Raw genomic sequence first — 25494 nt, forward strand, 5'->3', positions numbered from 1 at the left:
GACTTCAGAAAAACCAGTTTTATTGATTTTTCGCGTTTTTTGGCACAATGGTCTTGAAAATTAATGACTACTGCGCCAACTAACCATAACCTCCTATGAACACCAAAGTCAATTGCAGAAACTTCTTGCTCTTTATATCCTGCGCCATTTGCCTAGAATCTAGAAAACCGCAGTTTGAATTTTTATTAACTGCCTTTTTTCTGCGTACCAGCGATGTTTATATCAGTGTGCTTATGTGCTTAAGTTTTGTGTGTACTGCAAACATTTTTTGCGATGTGGATAGATGGTGTGCCAAGCAATGCATCCGTACTTAGAATTCTTCATTTAGGGCTTTTATTGCATCCAAATTTAGGGGCTATGAATTCCATGATGTTGTGAAAAAAAAACAGACTTCAGAAAAACCAGTTGTCTTTAGATTTTTCGCGTTTTGTAGCGAGAGCTACACTACGCCAGCTCCTCGAGCCTTCAGCGTGGCACCCCTTGAGCTCCGTGGCGGTGCAGTGGCCTTCAGCCGGTCACGTGGGGCGGAGCAGCTGCTGCTGCCGGCGGCGCGGGGCGCCGGCGAAACCGAGCTGCAACAGCTGTGCGCATGTGCCGTGTCGAGTGGAGGGAGTGGAGAGAGGGAAAGCGCTTGCGTCACTCCAGGTTTAACCAGAGCTTAACAGCCAACTTTTTGATCGGATGCTCTTGAAAATTAACTCCGACTACCACGCCAACTAACCATAGCCTCCTAACTATGGACACCAATGTCAAATGCTAAAACTTCTTGCGGTTTGCATCCTCGGCAATTAGCATAGATTCTAGAAAACCTGCAGTCTTATTTTTCTTTTTCTCTGCATACCAGCGATTTTAACCACTTGCAGAAACGGCAGTGTAGGGGTTGGGAATGCCTCCATAAGACTTGCATGAACTCTGACACGGCGGCAGTGGTACAACGGTAGTACTGAACTATTGGTTGTCAAAGGTTCCAGTCCCCGTAGCCACACGGGAAGAGGAAATCTCATGATTAAGCAGCTTTTGCGGTTGATTTAATTCTTCCGTGATATAGGTACCAATGATTCTGGATATGCGGCCTCATCATCAAATTTTGTTAGCAGAGCGAAGATTATCCAAAGAACTACCCAGAACATCAGTTGCAGCTCCCGATTTACTTTCTTATCTGGGCCCGTTTTGCTTGACTCGGCGATCATTCGAAAATGGTACTGACGCTAAATTTCAAAATTTTGGCTAAATTTCTGGGTTTCCACAACATTAGGACGAGACAGCCCAGTGCTAACATTCAACTAATCTTTACTGCATATTCAGAGAATATGTCTGAATCTGCACAACAAAATAACAACGTATGAAAACAAATGAAACACAAACACATGCCGTTTACACCACGAACTCGACCTTTCTCCCAGACAGCCTACATATGCATTCATCACCTGCTCGTTAAAAGCTCAAAAGCTAAGTTGCAAGTTGGCGCTTGTCCTATCTCATCATCCTTCTGTGTTGTTGGCTGCACTGACGAACTGATGAAACTATGAGTTGCAAACTTGCCTAAAATAATTCCCTTCCTTGATATCGCCTGCGCTGCGAAGTGTTCGCTTGACTGTCTTGCCCCAATCACGTGCACAACTATTCACGAGCAAAGTCATCCTCAGGGGGCGCTGCCAATTCTGTCAACATCATCATCATCAACATGGAACGAGTGGGGGTACACGCATAGCTCGTTGTATTCAATGTATGGGCATTCTTTGCTTGTGCGGAAAATCAGAATTTTTTTTTTGGGGGGGGGGGGGGGAGGGGGGCATGAAGTCTTTGACACTGTTCACTTAATTTGGACACTCTCTAAGGGCGCGAGAAACTATTAGACCGAATTTGTGGTAACTGAGTGGCTGTCGATACTCTGGAAATCACGGTAGCAGACGAACGTCTTTACGGAATCTACCGGACGTAACTGCTAAGCGCGCAGCTGTGGTGATGAAGGTGAAGATGAAGATCGAAGCACCTGCCACGCGCGATTTTCGCACATGCGGTGCGCCTCCCGTTAGAGGTCAAATCTAAGAGCCAGATGACCTTCAGGCTCAGCGTGGGAGGAGTAGAGCTTTTCGCTCTAAAACATTTCTACTGCTATTTCTGCCCATACAAGATTCTTCGTCGCACAGGTGAACTGGAATGTAAATTTATTCCTTACGGAGTGACCGCATTCCAGTTACGCCCAGCATGGCCAGAAATGGGGTGCTGCGTATGCAGCAAATGTTTAGTGCATAAGCAATAATAATAAGCGGGCGGAGTTTGTGAGGGAACAAACGTGGGTTAATGACGTCCTAGTCGAAATCAAGAGGAAGAAGTAGGTTTCGGCAGGGCAGGAGGCGGCACAAAGTTAGGTGGGCGGACGAGATTAAGAAGTTTCCGGGGACAAAGTGGATGTAGTCAGGCTTATGGTGATGATGAAGCACTAATCCTATGGGTACCGACCCCGAACAAAATCGTTGAATGTCTGTGCGCGTTGTCTGTGGCAGTGCCCGCTCATCGTCGCGTTCTACGTAACACAAATCCGTGCTGTCGCACTGATTCGAATGTAGTAAACATTCCCGGTAGTTTGAGTGTATTCTGTTTATTTATTTTTTGGTTGTGAAGTATTGGGCCACTCAATTTTAAGAGAGGGGTTATTAATGACTTAAAGCTTTCTAATGCTTGCTTGCTCGGCTGTAAATTAGGCGCTGCTGAGAGCGGTGGTGTTCATTTTGATTGATGACTGCCGAACGCACTTGTTGCTATCGCCACTGGCGCGTTGTTCTGTTCTTTGCCGTTTGAGGACTCGCCCCTTTTCTGTCTCCTTGGTTGTGGGTGTACAACTGTCAAGGCACCCCACCCCTTTGATAGCTCCTCAACTATCAAGGGGGTGGGGCGCCTGTGCTCAGCGCCATGTATACATGGTGTGGATGCTGCTGTGCGCTGCGAAGACAAGCCTCTCCGGCCACGGGAAGCGCACGGACGTTTCAGCGCGGGCACCGCTGTCCGCTAGAGGTGCGAAGCCCCGTAGGAACTTACCTCGCAAGCTCATGCTGTCCTGCCTCGAAATATCTGCCCTGCCCGGAGAGGTTGAACACTGGCTGGTAGCCTTGCTGGCGAGTCGGACGACCTCGATTCCTTAGCATGTTTTCCTGCTAGCCCGCATTGTTGTTGTAGCAGAAATAAACACATTTCTATGTAAGCATTGTTTTCATACCGCCGTGATCGGCTTGCACTCCTTAGCGCTGGCGACCACAGTACCTAGTAGGCGGTTTCAACGGTCAGCCGCGCTTAAGCTGGTAAAACGTATCTATCTACTCGTTAACCTTGCAGTGGGCAAGCCATTATAGTAGCAAGTTAGTTTAAGTGGCATGTGCATTTGCTTGCATATTCACGGCATTGTCACCACCGCGATATGTTGTGTTCCGAATCACCTGCAGTTTCTGCAAAGAGTCCATAGACAGTTGGGTAACGCATGTGTAAAATGAATGAAGTTAAACTAGAATACTACTATGTTAGAGAGCCTGAGGACTCGACAAAATATACATCCATTCTGCCACATGAACGGCATTTATTTTTCGCCAACTATTCGAGCCTAACCAAAGAAAATAAGGTATGAAAATACTGCCGGATTGATGAGGACGGGTGGATGAAGAAATCCGGCTTCTTATCAAATGTACAATGTCATGCAAAAGGCTATGATCAAAGCTACAGACAATCCAGATTGCAAAAACTAATATGCGTCCTTTCCAGTCATTCCCATGAGCATTATGAGCGGAAGAACAACTCCGAGCACTTCCTTCAAAGCCTCAGGTAGTCGGGGCTGTTCTGAGGAGCACTCATCACCTCTTCCCAGAGCGACTTCATGGTCACATTCAGATCCTCCGGGAATGCGTAGAACACCACTGCGCCGGCCGTGTAGAGCATAGTCATGTCGTCATTGACGGACAGGTAGCTTCCCACGTCCGCCGCCTCCAGACCGGATAGGAGGAACATGTCCCCCATCACCGACGCTTTGCTGGCGAATAGGTAGAGCCCCGGCTTCTTCACCATCACCACAGAACTCGTATGGCACAGAGAAGTCGGTAAGCCACCCGTGCTATGACAGTGGATTACCTCCGGCCTGTGGTCCATGTGCATCACCCTGTAGTTGGGCAGGTAGAACGGATTCGGTATCACATTGTCCTGCATGAAGACCACAAGGTCGACGTGAGGACAGTTATCCAGGATCCAGGGCACGAACTGGAGGTAACTGGAAGAATTTTTGCCCACTTCCAAATCCAACGGTTCGCCTGTGCTGTCATTCCTGTGGACGACGATGTCTCCGAAAGCCCGGCATTCGGATCGAGCCTTGGGCGCCAGCTCGCCCTTCTGGTCGGTGACGTTGCCCAACATGCGGAACACTGTAAGCCAGTGGATCGGCCTGGCGAAGCTACGCTTGGCGTACGCGTTGCGTGCAAATCGGCGGTTGGACTTGCTTTTCAGGGTTGTGTCCACGACGAACAATACCTTGACGAGTTCTCCTTTACCGCAGGTTTTGATGACGCGCATTCCAGAGCAGTTGCTGTCCTTGAAGGCCAGCACATCGGTCAGTCTTCTCCGCAACTGGAACGGGAGCCGTTGAATGTCGTGGTGATAGAGGTATAGCAGAGCGCCGAAGACGAATACCATGAAGATGTTGCCGCGATGAGACGGATTGTAAATGGTCGCCAACATGGCTGGAATAGAAGCAGCAGCAGCGCCGAGAACAAAGGATGAGGTGTTCTATCCTGGCTTTACTTGCTGGCAGGCATCGAACGTGCGGGCTCGAGGCTGGCCTCAGATGATGGCGCAGAAGACGAAGTGGAACGAATTGAGTGCCAGAGGAGATCATCATCATCATCAATGCTAAGCGCAGCTTCTGTTTAGTCTAGTCGGATTTGAGAGATATATAATTTCGGGTTATATTTAAGTTTAAAAATGGTGATTCTTTGCCTGCTCTCAGAAGAAATGAAGTGTAGGCCTAATTTAAGGTTTAATTTAATGTTTAATGCTAGGTTTAATTTAAGGCCAGATTTAATTTAGGCTCAAACATCTCTCAGGCCAGTCAGTTTAAAATTTACGCCCTAGGTTAGAGTCTTCCCGACGCCGTAGTGTAGTTGGCAGCATGCCTGTTCAGGATACTGATTTCCATAATGTTTTTGCCCAGCGAAAGCAAAAAGTTCAAAAGACAATGACGACAACTGCATGCAGTTATTGACCTACTAATGATTGACTATATTGTTATTTCTGGTTTCGCTCACGTCCGTCTGGCAGCAAAAGACATATTTATCCCCGAGAAACCTGGCATCAGAAATCTTCTCTCCTGTAAGAATAATAATAATAATAAAAAAAATACAAATTCGCGACATCCTCCCCAAACACAACGGGTTGCCACCGTTTTGGAGGCTGTGGCGGAGTAGCGTAGACTCCGGGATCCGAGAAATAAGAATGTGTTCTAGGCGCCAACGCTGGCTTGACTGTACATGAGGCATACACACAGTGTCGCGGCGTAAAAAGTTCCGAAAGCGACGTGCCGTGCGAGGAGGGATGAGACGCAGCCTCAATGACGTCACACTGTTCATTATGACTGACTGCCGAACGTCGCAAAAAACAAAATGAAAAACAAGCGCTCTCCCGCGCACCACCTGGTGGTACGACAACACACTGCTCAGCACGCAGAAGCCATCTGGTGGTGGCGCATGACACCCCTTAACATTTCGGTCTCCCTTGAGAGACGTACCGTAGAATAGCGTAACAAAGAAAGTGCGGAAATATAAGAGCAAGAAAATGCACAAAGGTTTTTTACAACCGAAGAACGAGTATCCGAGCAAGAGCGGGTAATAACTCGTGGAACGCGTTAAAAATGCAGGAAGCTCTGCTCGCTATTACCACCAAACACACTCAAAACCTTTCGCTCCGCTTCAGCAAATTGAACCAAACCGCGCGTCAGTTCGCAAGCAAAGGCGGCAGAAGAGAAACAGCTGGGACACTAAGCCAGAAAAGGTTGTCGAGAAGCGGTAGACAAACGAAAAAGAATCCCGTAACCCAGCTATATGCGAAGCCTAGCTGTGGAACTACATAGTCTGTAGCAAGCTATGGAACGTGAATGCATGGTTTTATCTGAATGCAGTGTTTATCATGACAATGGGCTGATAATTATTGCGCTGATGCCCACGAAGAGAAATTCATGCGAATTCGCTGTTAGACTGTCTGATACTAGGAAGGGCACCTTATTTCCCCAGTGGACTGTCGCATTTTCCACCAGACTTGGGGCAAAAATGCATTTCCAACTTTTTATTTCATTAAATGCTACTGTGTTCCGATTCCGCTGTTCATATCAACCTAGGGGGATACCTGGATGCAACCAAATAATTCTGTTATATTTTTTATTTATGCTTACGAATAACAAAAACAGGCGGCAGTTAGTAAATTTGCGTTACATTTTGCCCCATTCTCCCCTCTTCTCAATAATTCATTTGCAGTGCTATGTCGCTGTGAATACTCTACTTTTGACTAAGTGGGGTTTTCACCCCAATGCTCCACTGTAAGCAATCTCCGTTCAAGAAGAGCAAACCTTGAATTACCGTGCGCCGTGTAATTGCGTTTGAATAAAGATTTTATTGCGGTGTTCACCCATTGTCCCGAATGTTTCATCCTTTAACGGACTAGAAAAACTAAAATACATCCGCAACCGGTGAATCACGGACCAGTTCGAACCCTGAAATTCACAAAACAAACGCTAATTGAAGATGCAAGAGGGAAAGTTTCCAATCCAATACACCTGCCATTAGAAGCGCCCACTGGGGACATGAAATAGCGCTTCCATCTCCGGCGTGAACCAGCGCATCTCGACTCACTGCCAAGCCGCAATTTGTGCTGCATTTAGCTGTAAAGGGACTATGTCCACTCTTGTAGGTGGTGATTACTGCACTGTAACTATTAACATTTCAGAAGAGCGGTCTTTTCGGCTTCTATGGGAAAATCAACTGCTCATGTATTTTGCCTCCCTAGTATAATATCTGCGAGTTGTGCTGTTCGCGTTTCAATTGTCTTGTTCGCGTTTCAATTGACGCTGATAGTACGTCTTCTTTCGAACCGATTGAAAAAGAATATTACGGTCATACACAGACTTCCATTTGGAGCCTCAAGCTGAGCAGTTTTTCGCAGTAGCATTCGCCGGCAGTAGGCGCCACTGAAAGAAGCGAAGAAGATGAAGATCAACTAACGCCATTAGAGCCGTAGAGATTTCCCTCGATCATCCTTTCACGTCGAAGCTCCAGGCGGAGTGTAAATCAAACGGCAGTCTAATCACTCTTCCAAGACTGCAACTGGGTGAGTAACGTCGCTGTGGAAAACGTCCCTCGGGCTTCATAGTAGCGAATCTAATGCGGCCGCGGAGCCCAATGCCGTGACGTTGTTGGACGCCGCGAAGTGGTTCTCAACAAGAGCTAACCTACGTGGCTAATCAGCGACGCGTATTTCCTGTAAGTCAATTCACAGTGCGATATACGTCGTATGCCATCTTCAACTGACCTCTGCTTGAGAAACTTTCAAAGTTGGAAGGCGTGAAATGAACGCCTTCGAATTGGTGGGCAGCGTCCGTTGGTGGACGTCCTTAGTCCAGAACTGCCAGTGTGGCCAATGTTGTAGCCAATGTATAGCCAATGTACAGCCACTCGAGAGGGCAAAGCTCCGACCGAGGAGCGGTGCTTTAGCAGCTTTAGCAGTAAGTAAGGCGCCTTTCTGGGAGCCGTACCCCACTCAACGGTGAGAGTAATCTTGAGCCTAAGGTGTCGTGAATTATCGTGAATTGTGAATTATTCATTATCGTGAATTTACGACTAAGCAAACTAGGATGGAAACAGAACACACACCCAGCAATTCTGGACAAAAGAATTTCTGAACGGCAAAGAGTTTATCAACGCAATTTTTCATATATTATAAGATTTTAACTCTACAGTAAATAGATCTGCAGATCTCCTGTCAACAGACTTGCATTTTTTTTTCCTAGTAACTTTTTTGCGATCGTCGAAAGCGTTCCCCATTGGTTTTATATGGCCGTCATAACTGCTCCATACGGGCGATGGAATACCTTTAATAGATAAAAGGTTTTGCTACACATCAGAAGAATAGACCATTACCTTCAATATTGCCGGAGGAGTTCCTTACAATTTTACAATAATGAGAATTTTTGTCCAAAGATGTCGGACACGCACAGGACTCTTGTCTGAACTTGGAGCAACGCCTCTCGTGCACTCTGGTTTCTGTTGTACTGTAAATATTGCGAAGAACGTGATATGGTAATAGCGCGAGGCTTGCGCTCATGTCTCTCTCTCGACGTGGTTGTGTAATTCCGCCCTATGATTTATATAATAGTACTTGTATGCAGAGCATGTCTACGGAATATACCTGAGTCGCCTCTGCTTGCGTCGCACCTGAACGCCGTCTCTCTTCGTCGTGCTCTCCCCAAGCAGCACAGTTAATTGACCCAATGTTGGGAACGTATTGGCAAAGGCCTGTTCTACAAAGGACCAGGACGAAACCATTCCTTCGCAATATTGAGCAGATTACCTGTTCTGCTTGAGCTGCAATCACCCCACGCGACACTTCGCCCCGTTGACGCATACCGATTTTGAATGGATGTGACTAGTCCTGGTTAACGCAAAGCCAGCGCTTCGCCCATGTCGCCGGCTTGAGCGGATCGCTCTGTTCGGCTTGGAAGTAGTGTTTAAGCTTTGAAAAGTGAACTGTGTGCTCCGAAAAATTTATGAGCAACAGTAGCATAGCTCCCTTATAAAAATGGTCTATAGACTTCTTATAGACTCTATTGCCTTCCTGTAGATATTTCTTTTTGTCTATTCATAGTCTATAGACTTCCTATAGGCAAAAGTCTACTAAAATTGTATGGCCATAAATCTATAGGTTGTCTACAGACTGTCTGTAGCATTTGTATTGACTATAGACTATTCTTGAGGATTTGTCTATAGAGAGTCTTTAGTATAGACTTTATAGATTATAGACAGAAGTCTAGATAGTCTATACACTGTCTAAAAAATTTTGTAATGGTGAAACCTTCGCAACAGTTATGGCTCAGTGGGCCGACGAAATGCGTAAAGAAAGGACCAGACGGTTTCGTGTTCATCATTATTTGTAGCCAAGGATGAAAGTCAGATACCATGTTGCAAACGAAACAAGGATGGAAAAAGGCAGGAACACATCTGGAGCCTGTAAGAATTCCACCAGCCTAGATATTCCAAGCAGCTCTTCGATTCGTCACAAATTCACGGTAATCACCCAGAACAATCGGCCTGGAATCCGTATCCTTGCCGAAAGCAATGAGTTTAGAAATGAATTTTCTTATTGGTCGCAGAGCGTATCACTGTATATCATGTTGCGCGCAAAGGCTAGCTCTTCTCCATAAATTGTATGAGCAGCTTACGTGTTATTAGTGCAAGTAACGAACTAGACAGAAGTGCATAGTACCTGGGCTCCCACAGTAACATATGGGGCCCCCACCTTCACTTCAGTGGCTCACATTGACGCCTTTTTGTCGGTAGGTTTCTGTTGCGAAAGCAACACTACGCGATTCGCCGAGCCATTTCGTGGAGCTGACGGAAGGCCATACTGCGCATGCGCGAGGAGCAGTGACGTCACACGGCGCACAGCTGGCGCGCCGCCGCTGTCCTTGCGCGGGAGACTCAGAGGTGCCGCCGCCGCGCTCGCCAGTTGCGCATGCGCAGTAGCGGTGCATAGCTAGCGTGCCGGGGCCGCCGCCGCTGCCACGCGCTCTCCATCCCCTATCTCTCCTCGTTGCTTTCGCAATCGTCCAGGTTTAATAAGAGCTAAACCACTGCCAATTTTGCACTTCGCATGAGATGCACCACACGGGAAGGGTTTGAAAGACAGCATGTGCATAAACGCAGGACACCACGCTGGTGGCATCGATAATGATCAGCGAAAATTTTGATGATTCAGTTATAGAACGGCTTACAACGTCAACGACAGATACAAAAACCTACAGACAAGCCACGCTAAAATGGTACTAACGATAACCAAGCAAACGTAGCCGGCTACTACAAGAATTAATTTTCATTCCAGGCGAAGGAGATACTGCCGCACGCCGAAGATTTTCCAGGCCATCTAAAAGTGACTTCAGAACGTTCCCGCGCAGCGACCATGGATACCGCGCCCGAGCAATCGGCGGCTCCCACGCCCTCGCGTCGAAGGGGTGAAGATGGCGCAACTCCCACTAAGAAAGGAGAAAACGAAACCCATGAGCCGAAGAGCCCAACTCTAGCATCTTCGGTCACGCAGCCATCATCAACCCTGAAGGACGAACCATCACCCAAGAAGAACGATACATCCCCAAAGAACACAACGAAGACAGCAAAAGAGAAGAAGAGAACCGACACCGGAACCACACGGCCTCGCGACCAATCACGCTGCGCCTCAGAGGAACGGAAGCCAGCGAGCAGGGCGACAACACCGTCCAGGCGTCAACATGGCGCCTCCGTCAGCTCTCCCGCGTCTGGTGCAAGAACGCCGGATCCTAAATCATCTCTAAAGACCCGTGAGCACGGACTGCGCACGCGCAAGTCAAGAGACGGACAGGGTGTCGAAGCTAGCCGAGTAAAGCAAACGGAACTCGCCAACATGAAACGAGCCAAAGCCAAAGCGTCATCAAGCGTGGATGCGTCTCCTGAACGCGCATTGCAGACGCCCAGCCGAGAACTGCCTGCTCTGGCCTCGCCAACCAAGAGTACCGTGAAAAGAAGTCCAGGGGAAAGAAGCAGACAGGAAGAACGGCAGCATAAGAACGGAGCGGATTTTCTTGCGGGAGCAGAGCAACTGGATCAAGCACCCAGAAAAACAGACGAGGACCAGCTTGTGGCCTGCCAACGTCCCCTACTGTCTTCCGCCGCGTACGATATTCAAAGGACTAAAGATGGCGCTCGCAACAAAGGCACTGCAGCTGCAGCCACAATGGACTGCAACGTAGAAGGCAGTGCTCGTGCAAATGAAGATGATGGTCCAGAGGCTGGGGCAGGCGGAAAAGCGGACGCTGAAGAAGAACTCGAATCAAGAAATGGAGTAGGGGTGAAAGAGGGTGTAAAGGAAGGCGGCAGAGCAAGCGACGAGGTGCCGGCGGCCTCGTCGAAATCGGAAACCCGGCATGGAGGACAGGAAAAGCCTGCAACAGACACCGCCACGAAAACAACGACGAAGACCCCTGCGTACCAGTATGCTGCGCTACAGGAGCTGGCAAGTAACATTATTCTCTGTGCGGAGCACTTGTGGTTGCTTCCGATTCTACTGCCACCATGTTATTCGTCTTCCGTTAAAATAATGCGAACCATGCACAGGCGAGATGTGATGGAGTGAGGAGCTTTAAGGACTACAGACACCTAATTTTATTGCGTGTTTCTTTTTCAAATGATGCTTCAGAGATTAGAATACTTGAATTACCACGTGGTTTTCACACACCACCGATAAAGATTTGATAATCTGATTTCATCTTTCATGCTGTTTCGGTGTAGGTTTCATCAACCGAACGATGGCGTTGACGTGTAGTTGATGTTTAAGTCACGTGATGCGCGAAAAAGAAATAGCAGTATAAAGGCTGATAGATAGTTTTAACTCATTACAGCACACAAATCAGCCTGCTTCAATAGCTAGACTTACAACAAACGACGTAGACTCAAGGAGGGATTGGGCTCTTGACTGGGCCCTTGCCTACGCGGGGTGATAAAGCGGTGGTGTGATTCTACGATAAGCAATAAGTGATGTACAGATTGATTAAAAAAAACTTCGAAATCACTGCGGTGAACCGCACTGGAGCAGCGCGATAGCAAAGAGTCCACACAATATATTGACGTCCGTGGCTGTTCTCACGTCCGTGTACTATATCGACGTCCAGGGTTATTTTAAGGTCTGAGTATTTTTCCCGTTTTTTTTCGCTTTTAATTAACTAATTACCAGTGTTGTCGGTAACGCGTTACAAGTAACGGTGTTACCGGTAACGCGTTACTTTTTGCGGTAACTTAGTAACGTACTCGTTACTATTTCGGAACTGTAACGGGGAACGTACTTACGTTAACATTTTTCGGTAACGTGAGGTGTCACGTTACTAGTTACTTTTTATTTCAATTGTCCCCCTCGGCCTCTTTTTCAAAAAAATAAACGCCGAAAATGATGTTGCAAATAAACAAAATCTACCGGTGTTCACCACGACCCTTGTTGCGGCTCGCATGCATGCCAAAAAACAGCTGCTCTTGACGACGCACTCAACTAAAAAAAAAAAGCACGAACACGCACTGACACACTTATCTTCACCCCCAAACCACTCACACACACACAACTCTCTAAAGAGTGGACGCATGCCGAGCCACCAATGGACCATTTGCAGAAATCTGTAAGTCAGTTTCTGCGTAAGCTTGTTTTCCAACCAAAACGTCTCGTCTCCAGGCGACACTCTCGTATTCTTTGTGGAAGCAGTTCCCTATTCTTAGTAAACTCAGGAATGTCGCCAGTTTACTTCAAGATGGCCCCAGGAGAGCCGTCGAAAGAGTACAATGGTACAGCACGGAAAAGGGGATTGCAGTCAACCGGCTTTTTCTATCTGCAACTGCGGCTACGTTTCTGGTTGTTGAGTTCCTAAGCAAGCAAAGCTGAACTTGAACACCTTGACGTAAACACTCGCATTTTTGCGATAATTATGCAGGCTGAAGTAAAAAAAAAAATTGTTTATGTGCGCAAATATATTTTTCCGGAACTATGACATTTAAGCATTTCTTTATTGCTACACAATTTCCGCGTAATTTCGTAAGCAGAAGCACACTAGAATTACTGTAAATTTGTTCAGTTCAGCTTTGTTTTCTTTGTGAAGTTTGAATTATATGAATTATGAGCTTGATAAAATTATTATCTTCAGTTCTTACAGCGAAGGCGCACTGATTAAAATTTATGGCCATGGAGTAACGGTAAAGTAACGTGCGATACATTTTTTCGGTAACGGTAACGCTAACGCATTACCTTTGTTTGTAGGTAACGTAGGGCGGTAACGCGTTCTTTTTTTTTTATAGTGTAACGAGTAAAGTATTTAGTTACGTTTTTCGGTAACGCCTACAACACTGCTAATTACACTTCATCAAGCAAATTTTTCCCATTGCAACACTTTATCACACACTATCACAGCCACACTTTCACACAGCTATTTTCAGAGAACGACGTAATCCTGCGGACAAAATTTTCGGACAAGTTTTGCGGACACTTTTCGCTGATGCGACATAGCCATATAACGCTCTCGCATTAATAAGAAACGATTACAATAACATCGGCCAAATAAGTGTCAAAAGTGAAAACAACTGCCAAGCAAGGCATATCTAAAAAGCAATTGCTTTTACTCGTACAAGATGAAGACGCAGGTTACTTGTGCTGAAAAAACAAGAGTGGAAAAAATTTTACTTTGGAAACGACGGTCACGCCCGCGTGAAGTTACCCTTGCACAGCGTTACCTTCGAATAAGCAGATGGAAGCCCGCATTTCTTTTCTAAAGCCTTCAGCTTGAAGTCAATGATGCTATTAAAGGTTCGCGGTATGTCAACATTTGGAGCCTTTCGTTGTAATTTTGCGAGCAGAAAGATTGGCGCAGGTGATTAAATGTACAGTGCAGGATTAAAAACGTGCTTTACCAAAGCTTCTCAACGGCAGCTTCTTAGCCTGACAACCGCAACTTTTCGTTGGAAATAAAGAGAGTTCAGGCTTTGTACGGTTGAGAAGCAAAAACCTGCTGCTCCGTTACTTTTGGCAAAGGATACACCCATTGCCAAAATTAACCGAGCAGAAGGTTTTTGCTTCTCAACCGTATAACGCAGCCTTTACGGGACCCCTGAAGACCGAAATGTGGCAAAAAGTAAGGACAAGGGTTCACTTTACATCGATTCAGAGCTTAAGGGCTGCCATAAGTGCGTCGCTACGCGGCTAAGAAGCAAACCGCCGTTGCCCGGTTACGTTTGGCAAGGACCGTACGTAATTTTTTCTTTGTCTCTTCGTTTGTGTTGTTCCGCAGAAGCGCGTAGTATTCTATGATGCGAAACCAACTAGCCCCTGTTTTATCTTTGTTGGAAATCAAATATTGAATTCCATGAAATGTCTGCGAATTTTTCTGCTTAGCGACCTCCTTCCGAAACTAGTACTCTGCTTTACCAGATCGAAGGCAGCTTTGGGCTGATGGGTTTAAGCAAGAATTCGCATGAGGCTAGTTCTGAAGTTTTGGGGGTCGTTGCAGGCAGCCACGATGAAAACCCGGCCGTCGATGTCACCCCGAGCGAGCACCTGGCAGCCCCCGTTGGCGAAACACACGTGCTCCCGGGCATGGACCGTTGCGGCGTGTGTTGGCGTTCTCGCAGCAACGGCCGTCCTCCTCGGATTGTTTCTTCGCCGCTCTCGATCGACGGTACGGCGGCATCTCTGCACCTCGACCACCTGCGCCGAGCTGTCGGCGGCCTTCGACGCAGCGCTCAACTACAGCGCCGACCCCTGCGTGGACATGGACAAGTTCGTGTGCTCTAAGTGGCTCAATCAAGGTGTTGAGGGTGGACGCGGGCCCCTCAGTGCCTTCGACCAAAGCATCCAAGAATATCGGTTGCAGATGGTGAATCTCTTCCTCCAGGGCAAAACTACGTTTAAAGCATCCAGGTAAGCTTTGCATACGGACGCGCTTTTGGTACAATGTCACAAGTGCGGAAATTGCGAACTGAGCACGCAGAGTTAAAGCAGATAGACACAAGTAGCAAACACGAGGCAGACAGTGCTTGCTTAGAACTTAACTTACGTGAGTTAACGTCAGTACTTAAGAGAAAATAAAGCGGATAAAAAGAACGGACCATTCTCTCCGAAGGCTAGAAATCTAGAGAGTTTGTCTTATGTCTCACTTTAATGACAGACATTCAGTGATTGATTGATTAAAAACATTTTATTTGCTGAATATTTGTAGAACATGTGGGTGGGCCGCCTAGTCCGGTAGTCCACTGGTTATTGCTGCTGCGCTGGCCCTCCCCACCAGCCAGTACTGACGGTCGGGATCATCGCTGAGCAGAATAGCCTCCCACTGCTCCTCGGAGGGGTTTGGAATGGGGTCAACTAAGGAACTAAATTGGCATGCCCACAGCATGTGGTAAAGGTTAGCTGCCTCTCCACAGTGTGGGCACTGCGGAGAGTATAGTGTAGGGTATCACTGGTGTAACTTAGCTGGCATTGGGTATGTGTTGGTTTGTAGTCTCCTAAGGGTGTTCTGTTGTAACTTATTGAGGGACTTATGTGGTGTTGGGTACTCTTTCCTGGCTGTTCTGTATGGCGCGAGATTGTCAGCATACACTGCTAAACCTATTAGGTCGCGGGACCCTTCATGGTCACCAGGGGGGAACGCCCAGTATAGAAGAGCTCGATGAAATACTAGAGGCCCGTGTACTGTACGATGTCAATGCACTTTAAAGAACCCCAGGTGGTCGAAATTTCTGGTGCCCTTCACTAAGGCGTTCCTCATAGCCTGAGTCGCTTTGGGACGTTAAACACAATGAACCATTTCTCACTCTCACAATCTTTACCGCCCTGTTTGAGAATGGAAATTTCAAGAAACTTGTCATTCCGCTTTGTGACATATCTCGCTGTTCATTTCGCGTAGCTCATTTATAGTCAGCTAGCATTAAGTAGCCCGTGAACAAATATTATTTGCTCGTTCACCTTAAAGTTGCAAATGTACAATCGTGAGCAATGTTAACGGGCAGAAAATCGTGAGCACAAAATTGCGAATTTTCTAGTTATTTCTATAGTAAATTGGAAAATTTGTTTTCAATTTTATATGCCAAGACAAAGATTTGTTGGAAAAGGAAAAAAAACTTTGCCTGCCACAAATACTTATGGAATAATCAATGTGTGTTCAGCCTTTCTTCCCTCTAGTAATGCTCCCGACTGTTCATGCAAATGCACGCCGTCAGTGCTGTGAAGTGATGGCTTGCGCATATTCTGTGCGAGTTAAGCAGTCACGGGTATTCAGACAAACGGTAATCCTTTTCTTTTCTTGCAGCATTCTCAGCGAGTTGTTCACAGAATGCGCGGGCGTATACGAGAAGCCCCCATCTATGGAAAGCTTCCGCGATTTCTTCAGCGCTCTGTCCGTGCCCTGGCCTTTCGACCCCACAGACAAGAAGAGGGACCTGCACCCTCTGGAAGCTGTTTTGACCCTCAGCTTGAGCGGAGGCGTCGACACTTGGTTCCGCGCCTACTTGCAGAAGGCCAGGAAGCGACAATCCGCGTCCAACTCAAGCGCCACGATAGCCTTGTTCATTGAGGCGAGTGGATGCATTAGATCATTTACATTCAACCTCATAAATTCAGATGTTAAAACTTGTTATCGCCGGACATGTGGGGGCTGAATCACAGCATGCGTTTGGGGTGATTAATAAGCTTTATATACATATACTGTGATGAAGAAGACGAAGCTGGCAGTGAAAAGACGCGAAACGGAGCATGAATCTTTAGAAGGACGGCAGTTCTTTCACACTGACGGCTCCTTCACTTCAGACACTAATGACACAGAGGTTCACCTTCCAATATTTCTCTTTCGGTGAGGTGTATGAAATCACTTTACGAAATATGCATGTACAGTGCTCAGAGATCCGTGGGCTGTGATGGAGACAGGGATGTACCCAACAGAAACAATTCTTGCGAATTTGTAATTCTGGATATTATCACGCAGTTCGAGCAATAAATTTATACTGGCCATTTTGGATGCCTTGTATATCTGGGCCTGAGGAATCTGTTAAGCACGTGTCACTAAAGAACGGAGGTACGATTCTACCTTGTTGCCCTACATCATTATGGAAGACGTGAAACTTGGAGAATGTGGTCTTCTTTTTGAGGAAAAAGTCTGCTGCTTAGTTCCGGCCGTTTCTGAGAAAGAGATCATTTGTAGAAAACGTAGGAGCGATAAAATGCGGACAACGATGATAGCCGCCCTGCGTGGAGGTACACAAGGGGACAGGACAGAATGTTGCAGGCAAGTCCTGTCTAGGCCTGTTGTACACCCTAGCTGTAATCTAATATGGTGTAACACGGTAGTTAGCTACACAAGATCAACCTTGGCCGCCAGGGAAAAAAGGAAACATCAAGAGTGGAGCAGTATTCAGGAGAGTTGTAGGAACAAGACAGGAAAGTGAAATATAGAGGGGGGGGGGGGGGGGATAGGAAAAGCCGACTGCCGGTTTCCCACAGTCTGGTCAGCCTCTAGGTGGAGTATATGGGTAGCTCGGGACAAAGTGGTGTGTTGCCTCCTCCGAGGTACCTGAAAGGTCCAACGCTGGGCAACGGTTCAGCTACCAGGATCCCCTTTCCTCCCGACACGGCTAAGTCAATCGCAGCTAAGCGTACGCGTGCTTGGGTACGTGGTGGTGCTTTGCTTTCAACATCCGCGGGCGGGGATGTCCCTGCGGATGCATGGGAAACCCTAGTGTCACAACTCCCCATCATCTGCATGTTCCAGATGCCCCTGCAGGTTGGGCCATGAACAGGTACCGTGAAATTAGTTCGGACTAGTACGATTGCTCTGCCTATATGAAGCCATCTCGCAACCGGCGGTCCACAGATTCAAATCTGGCTCGATCGACGATGTTAGTACCAGGTCTCTGTACCGTACGTTACAGTCACTATATTTACCAGGATTGTACGTTTATTCATTTACGTCAGGCTATTGAGCTCAGCAACGAGAAAAGTGTTCTCGTCTAATGTAACTTTCAGCCACAGATCCGACTAAGCCTAGGAAAGATTCTGACTGAGGCTTCAATGAGACAACACACAGCAGCTATAAGACGAGGGCAAATGCGGTTGCTGTGTCGTCTAGTGCTGCTCTTCGCTTCGCGTGTGTGACGCTTTCTTGCCGGCTGCGTTGACTTCAAAATATTTTATCGGAAGCTTAACCTATTGCCATCAGTAACTAGGCCGAAGGTACACTTTCAGATATCTTATATATTACTTTAACACTCAGTGCTTCCTCTGTTTAACCCGTAATTAATTGAAAAGCACTGGCTCTTTTATCGAGCTGAGACACGGTACACGTCACTGTCGTTTCGGCAGCTGATCTCAAAATGCGCTGATACAGAAAGTCATTTCATCTATATACGTTTAGTCAGCACTTCAGCATATCCTACGGAGATGTGCTGCGAGCAAGCAGATGATGGTAATAAATTTTGAACTTTTTTTGTGTACAGGTCAGCGGACAAGCGTCTTTATGGCTCGACTTAGTGGACTCGCTGAAAACGCCGACCGACATCCGAATATTCTATTTCAAGGAGTTCCACAAGATCTTCAAAGCAGCCCAGCCAGATTTGAATACTATCTCAAGGCGGCTGGACATCGAAAGGGGCATCCTTTCGACTCTCCATGCCGTGCGAACTCCGGGAACGACTGCGCGACCTGCTGTCGCTAGCCTAGCCGAGATCGCCGCCAACGTCGGGAAATCGAGTCTCGATAACTGGATCAGTGCGTTGAAAGGTTCGCCCGGCGGAAGCGCCGCTGACGAGGAGACGCTGGTGTCCGTGGAAGACGTGCGCATTCTGCGGGCTGTGGACGAGCTGTTCACCAAATATAGCACGGGTGAACTAATGGAGCACTTGTCTTTGTGGGTGGTGCAAATCCTCACGGTGCTTGGTTGGCCGCAAGGTTTCCACTTCATCGCTGGGAGTCAGGAGGTGAGTAATTTGTTGACCTTGGTAAACCGCTTACACTGGACTACAAGTGGCTGGGACTATCTGTGCTCAACGTTCCCTAGAAGCACAGGTAATCCGCCCAATATTAGAAATGTATTAAAGGCCGGTCCTACCAGGGACCAGAGTGATACCATCAGTTTCCAATACTGGGGCCTATTAACTGGGCTGCCTGGGGCTCTTCGAAAGTCACCTTCAGTGCGCTCTACATCCTCCAAGCGCTGTCACATCTCCGCAGGCCGCCATGAAGCAGGTGAAGGAGGAGTGCCACTCCCTAGTGGCCAGGAGGTTCGGCCTTCTGCTGGCCTCCGAGAGTGCCGTCACCATGTTTACGCGTGACTTGAGACGCGAGGTGGCGGCGTTCTTCGCCAATCTGAGAGGTTCCCTGACGGGCATCATCGCTAACACGTCTTTGCTCAATGACAAGGGCAAGGCCACCGCAGCTGGAAGAGTGGAAGACCTCGAGGTACGCACTGTGGCTTACGAATGTGCGGTTTCATCGCCAGAGACATGGGAGAGACCTTTGTCCTGCAGCGGGCGTAGTCAGGCTGATGATGATGATGTTTAACGGGGGTCCCACGCTTTCGCGGCCACTGACCATTTTTGACAAAGTTTGTCCGATCGCTATGTTCCCCGAATTAGAACAGAAAAGAAAGTTTTAGGTCATTGGACAGATAAATGCATTCACATTTCATCGGTATGCGATGTTAATAGCAATATTTGTGGGTAAGTGTGGGGTCATCAAAAAATGTAATGCCTAAAACATACTTTTTCTACACTTGTTCGCTTGAGGCATTGTTTCGGAATTCCTACTTCGCCACGAAGAGGGCTGCTTCTGCATTGTTTCAATGAAGTGTTAGTCTCGGTACATATGTAGCGGTTTTCGACTTCTGTAGACAGTTACTTATAGCCGGTGCTTTAGAAAGCTCAAATATGGCAAAAGTGCGGAATATTTGAGGACTACGAGCTCCCAACTTAACGAGTTCCAACTTAAGTTGAACGAGAAGTTGACCCTAAACGCTTAAACACTTCTTTCTTAGAAATATCTCGAAGTCCATAAAGCTTAAACCTTTTCCAGATGGTACTAACATGTTGTTCTCTGCGCCCAAGGTTGTCGTGTGGCCACAGGACGTGGAAGCATCGAACGAGACGCTGTGGAGGTCGTACGCGAAATTCTTCTCGTCCTCCCTGTTCACCGGTGAGGCATCCACGACAGCGGAATCTCAGTCCGTGACTGTCACCGGGCAGTCTCTCCTCATGGACCACTGGATGCACGTCAGCGCCAGTTTCTGGGAGCTGAGTGACGAGGAGCGCGAACGCATGCAGCTGCAGTGGCAGAATGACGAGCTCGAGCTCCTTAAATACGAGCCGTTGACCAATCGGCTTCGAGTTTCCCACGCTGCTCTGCGTAGCCCACTCTTCTATCCCGGTAGCGCCGAGCTGCGGAAGGCAAACTTCGGAGGACTGGGAGCTGCCTTCTTCCGACACCTGCTGCGGACGTTCGAGCCACCGGTGAGTGCGAGGCACTAAACAGGATACACAACACGCTCATGTCTTTTAAACAACGCTACTGCACCACATTGCTTGAGATTCGGGTACCAGCGTTGAGTTATTTATGTCTTACTAGTATGCCGGAGACTTGAACCAGAAGGGAGACGTCATTTCCCTGAGTTGTACTATCGGGGACAAAAGTGATATACTCCACGCGACGGAAGCCGGAGCAACGAAAAACTGCGGCATTTTGGCGAGCTAAAGCACAAAACATTGAAACGAGCCAAGCGACATGCCTGTTGATAATAAAGGCCACTCATTGGCTGTCTCGAACACAGATGCCGCGTGTAGATGGCGTTGCGAATCAGTTTTCCGTTGCTCCGCCTCCAGCCGCGTGGAGGCGGGGGCGCGCGCTTTTGTGCCCGATATTACATAAATCAAATAACCGCACATACATCCCTCTTTCTTGGTGACAATCCGATGTTTCCTTTGAAAAAAGTACTTGAAATTTTTATCAGAAGTAGGCTTTTTACGAGAAATCTCCTATCGACGTGGGCCTCAGCCCATATCTCTCTCTTGACAGGGCGGCTGAGTTTTTTTTAGTTTTTTTTTGTAACACATCCGGTGCTTTCCCCAGAAAAAAATTGTTTCTGAAAGATTTTTGCCCTTTAAAGCATATACATGTCTCTCTTTAATTGATGAGCAGGTCATTATACGCGTGAATAATTTTTTAGGCCTTATACGCGCCTTTTTTTTATTCCTTCATGAAACTTCACACCCATCACACTTTCTTAACCTGAGTTGACCGTTCACCTTGTGTTTGGCGCTCTTTGGCCTGAGATGCTCTTGCGCCATTAAAACCCACCACCATCATCATCATCAGGATTAGCGCGGCTTGGTCTCTTTATGAATGGGCTGCTTGATGAAACCTTTTGCCTTTTGTCCTTCACTCGCAAGCGAAATCATGTCGATGAGTTTCATGACGAAATGGGCAATTGCTCCACGGCGGCAGTAAATGTTCAAATTGTTGAAATCTTTACAGCGACAGCGTCTTGAGGTAAAAGGGCTACCTGTTATTTCTTCTTGGCGTTAATTGCCCCCGCACATATCATTTTCCCCTTTTTGGATCAAAGGAAAAAGAAAATTAAATTTTTAATTGCCTCATTTCACTATTCCGCAGTAGCACCGTAAAGGAGCAGGACACCCGCTTCGCGTGCAAGGGTTACTTGGTTCGAGTTACGATGCAAGCGCGAATCATCTGTAAGCAAATAGGAACTGATACCGATAGATTCGAACTCCTAGGTCTCGGGTGAGATCCCGACTAATAAAGCGAAAGACCTGTCGCGCTATGCAAATAAAGGCTGACTGGGTACCAATGAAACGCTTTTGTTGCGAGAAGAGCAGTCGACCACCACTGGTTTGTAAGCTGTTGTTCGCCTCATGTGTATACATATCAATTTCTGCCAGTCTTGGGTCTCTGAAGCGGCTGCAGAGCAAATAACCACTGCGGGGGTCAGGTGGTTTAAAAATCACTGTAGATCCGCATAGACCAGCAATACAAAGTGAATTTGGCATTGATTGGAGCAAGAAACTTATTGAGTGTTGCTCGCATTGAAGTGGTGTTCGAGAACCTGTCGGGCTTAACGGCGACGTCATTGAGCTTAACGAGGCTAAAATAAAGGGCAAGAAAGAGTAACGAAGAATGGGTAAGTATCACGCCATTATTATTTGCTTTAGAGGTGCAAACTAGGTGTAAGGTGTAGAGTTTTTTAATGGTGTAAAGGAGTAAACTAGGTGTACAGTTCATTATAAATAGAGATAAAGCTGGTAAGACAAAGGAATAAAGAAATAAGAGAGATAAGGTGGCTGCTGCAATCGCAATTAGGCTTAATAAGAGAAACGAATTGAAGGCGGTCATGGCTTATCGACCGGCTTTACAGCCCGATGCGGACTCGATGTCGTTTCGTTAAATCGGCAATGAATGCGAAAATGCGCAATACTCTCTATTGATGGGCGACTTCAGTTATAAAACATACAGAGGCAGTGTGTAGGAAACGATGGTATCCGGTTCAGGCATAACACTGCACTTTTAGCAGTATCTGAAGAAAGAAAAAAAAAGCTACGAGTCCTGCCTGTCAGTTTCCGGAGACGTGCGAACAGGAGCTGGGCCTGGATGAGCCCTAGTGTGGGGACTAGCAATAAAAAAGAGTTCTTATTTTTGCCCTTTCGCAATATTGTGCAGGATATGGAGCTGAGGTTCCATAGCGCAAAAAATCATGCAGGGACAAGACAACACAAGTGCTTGTGTTGTCTTGTCCCTGCTTCTGGCGCAATGAAACATCATGTGAATTGCCCACTAGTCCGAACCATCAGCCGTCTAAGATATGGAGGTGTTAGGCAGGGTGATGTATAGGGACTGTAATATGGTAAGGTCTAAAATTACCCTAGATTGGAAAATGGAACGACCAAATGTAGTGAAGAAGAAGACCGTAAAACTGTTGCCGGTAAGAAAACAAATAGGGGAGCTCAGGATTTTGACTGAGAAATTATGTTCCGCTTTAGCTGAGAAAGGATACCTTAGCCTACACGGTTTAAATGATCACCTTAGGATTTCAATCCCGAAGTGCAATATACAAGTAAAGGAATGAGATAGCTATTTTCACGGCACTGGAAAGCTATTTCAATGGCCAACGATATGATTAGGAAGCGCACCTGGTAGCAGGTGTTTCCAGATGTCACATTTATTCTCTGCTACTCTTTCCTACCCTAACGTCACCTAACTCGGAATCCTGACCCAAGACTTGGCTGTCAAAATTTTTGGTTTGAGAATGCCGTGCAGAGTTGTGTAACTTACAGTAAGAGATCTCAGATAAAGCATGACAGATAGGCCACGTTCTGGTTTCACGTGGACTTTTCCCACTGTGATCGTAGTACGAGGGCATAAATGCTTCCCTTGGCGATGTTCCGTGGCCGGAGCTCGGCGACGTCCGGTCCCGGGCGAAGAGCCTCAGGTGCGGCCCCGAGTTCCTCCCGAACCTGCTGGACATCGCCGCCCTGGGCCTCGCCTGGCGGGCGCTCAACAGTGCTGCCAAAGAAGTTCCACCCTCCGAGAAGGACAAGCGGACACCCGACCCCGCTCTGCTGGCCATCAGGGACGACCAGAAGGGGGAGCACCTGTACACCTGGAGACCAGCTTTTCTTCCTCACCTACTGCCGCAGCAGGTGAGGAGGATGCAGGGACTGACAGTGGAGGCTACTGCATATCTGATGCAGGTTGGAGGTATCATCGACGACAGAACGTTTTGAACCCACTTTCACTACCGCAGTCGAACTTTGTTAGTTTTTTCTATCAAGTACTCCAAGTTTTCCTTGGTGCAGTTTGGTAGACGATTCCAGAAATGATCTTACTTCGTGTGCAAGGATGTTCTGAGAAAGTTTATAAAGATGACTAGAGGACGGGTGCGGGCTATTTGGTAATTCATGAATAAAGATATAGAGCGCAGCATAAAACAGACAAGCACACAGATGAGAGCGTACACACAAACGCTAACTTCCAGATGATGTTTATTGACAGGAACACACTTATGTGGTGAAACCAAAAAAATATATATATATATATGAGCCATACGGGCCTTAACTCGTAAAAAATTGCAATTCAGCTTCTGTCAGGGCCACCCATGGAGCACTAATACAGGAATCTTGCAGCATGGCTATCTCAGCAGCCGCTACTATCTCCCGCACTATCTGGTCAGAGTGCATATACACCAAAGAGCAGCTGGTAAGATCTTATTCTTGTAAATATGCCCGTAAATCTAAACATTGTCAATTGTTTCAGGGAAAACTGTCTAACTAGTTATCGCGGCGTGTAAGACCATTATAGTGCACTCTAGGACTGAATTAGGGCAGGTAGTCGCATTGGGATGAATTTCTATACGATTTTTGTTAAGACAGTATAGAGGACGTATTGTGGTGTCCTTTTCGAAGAATAGCAGTATTCTGCTTTCCAACATTGCAGAGTATTAGCCTGTTGTTTCTTGTGCTGTTTCTTGTGAAGTAAATTCTATACATTTGACATCATTGTCATCAGCCTCACTAAGTCCAGCAGGGCAAAGGCCTCTCCCATGTCTCTCCATTGACCCGGTACTTTTCCAGCTAAGGCCACCGTATCCCCGCTAAGTTCTTAATCTCGTCCACCCACCTAACATTCTGCCGCCCCCGACTGCGCTTTCTATAGATTAAATAAATTAAACTAATTCTGTAGTAACAATCAAGATCTTACGGCTGACGCTGTACACTTCAAACAACAGAAAGGATTAAAAAGGGATTAAACTGTCCTCTAGCGCAATTTCTTTTATAAAACGGACTGCGCTAGAGGACAGATTACTCCCTTTTTACCCCCACTTAGGCGTATCTGTTTAGAGTGTAGGTTCCACGGTGGAATGCAAGGCTGCATGGCAAAATTAAAGCTTTAACATCTTTGGCTGTAAAAATCTTTCCTAGAAGCCCCTGTATCATGAAGCGGTTATTTGCAAGGAAGAAATTGGAAACAGGTTGGTTGATTGGTTGAGCGGGGTTTAACGTCCCAAAGCGACTCGGACTATGAGGGACGCCGTAGTGAAGGGCTCCGGTTGTCGAGATTTCCGGAGCCCTTCACTACGGCGTCCCTCATAGCCTGAGTCGCTTTGGGACGTTAAACCCCAATCAACCAACCTATTCCCATTTTCTTCCTTACATACTTCTTCCTCTTCTTCCCGTCCTCCTGACTGACAACTTTCGCCCGTGCTTAACTTGCCACGCTTGCTCAGTACACTTTGCCCCTCGCCTATTCTTGTTCGAGCAGGTGCAGGAAGGAAACCGGCGGCAATCGGCGGGACGCAGGCTGCAACGCGGCGGTTCGCAGCATGCGACACTTCGGACGCGCGTTCAACTGCCAAACCGGATCACCGATGTTTCCCCGGGACACGTGCGAAATTTCGGACTTCTTTTGAGCTGCTCCAAACCAAGCGAAATTTCGGACTTCTTTCGAGCTGCTCCAAACCAAGAGAAGCCGTCGTGACCGGAACTATTTGTGAACACTCGGCCACTGTGATCTCTTTATGGACTTTGTTTTTACGTTGTGTTTAGCTACCTTTACAGTTGTCAGTTCGAAGATGTTTTTCTATGTTTGTACCTGGTTCGTTTCGTTTCGCCGCTTTGTGCTCTTGTTTACTAACTTACCAGTAAC

The 25494-nt window shown here is 47.1% G+C and overlaps 1 protein-coding gene and 1 pseudogene across 1 annotated transcript; one reads left to right on the forward strand and one right to left on the reverse strand.

Annotated features, from left to right (window-relative positions):
- Window positions 1–3801: 3801 nt before the first annotated feature.
- Window positions 3802–4716, reverse strand: LOC149366951 (uncharacterized). The gene has a single exon (XM_089566162.1). The coding sequence runs from the start codon at window positions 4714–4716 to the stop codon at window positions 3802–3804; it is 915 nt and encodes a 304-aa protein (XP_089422288.1).
- A 6288-nt stretch (window positions 4717–11004) lies between these two features.
- Window positions 11005–25258, forward strand: LOC149366952 (uncharacterized; annotated as a pseudogene).
- The last annotated feature ends 236 nt before the right edge of the window (window positions 25259–25494 follow it).

This window comes from Amblyomma mixtum, chromosome 1 (genome assembly GCF_055824585.1).
Source record: "Amblyomma mixtum isolate Tamu chromosome 1, ASM5582458v1, whole genome shotgun sequence".
In the NCBI taxonomy this organism is placed as follows: Eukaryota; Metazoa; Arthropoda; class Arachnida; order Ixodida; family Ixodidae; genus Amblyomma; species Amblyomma mixtum.

What these genes read in the sequence shown, in the direction of transcription:
- LOC149366951 (XM_089566162.1), bottom strand. Translation starts at nt 4,716, where the DNA reads ATGTTGGCGACCATTTACAATCCGTCTCATCGCGGCAACATCTTCATG.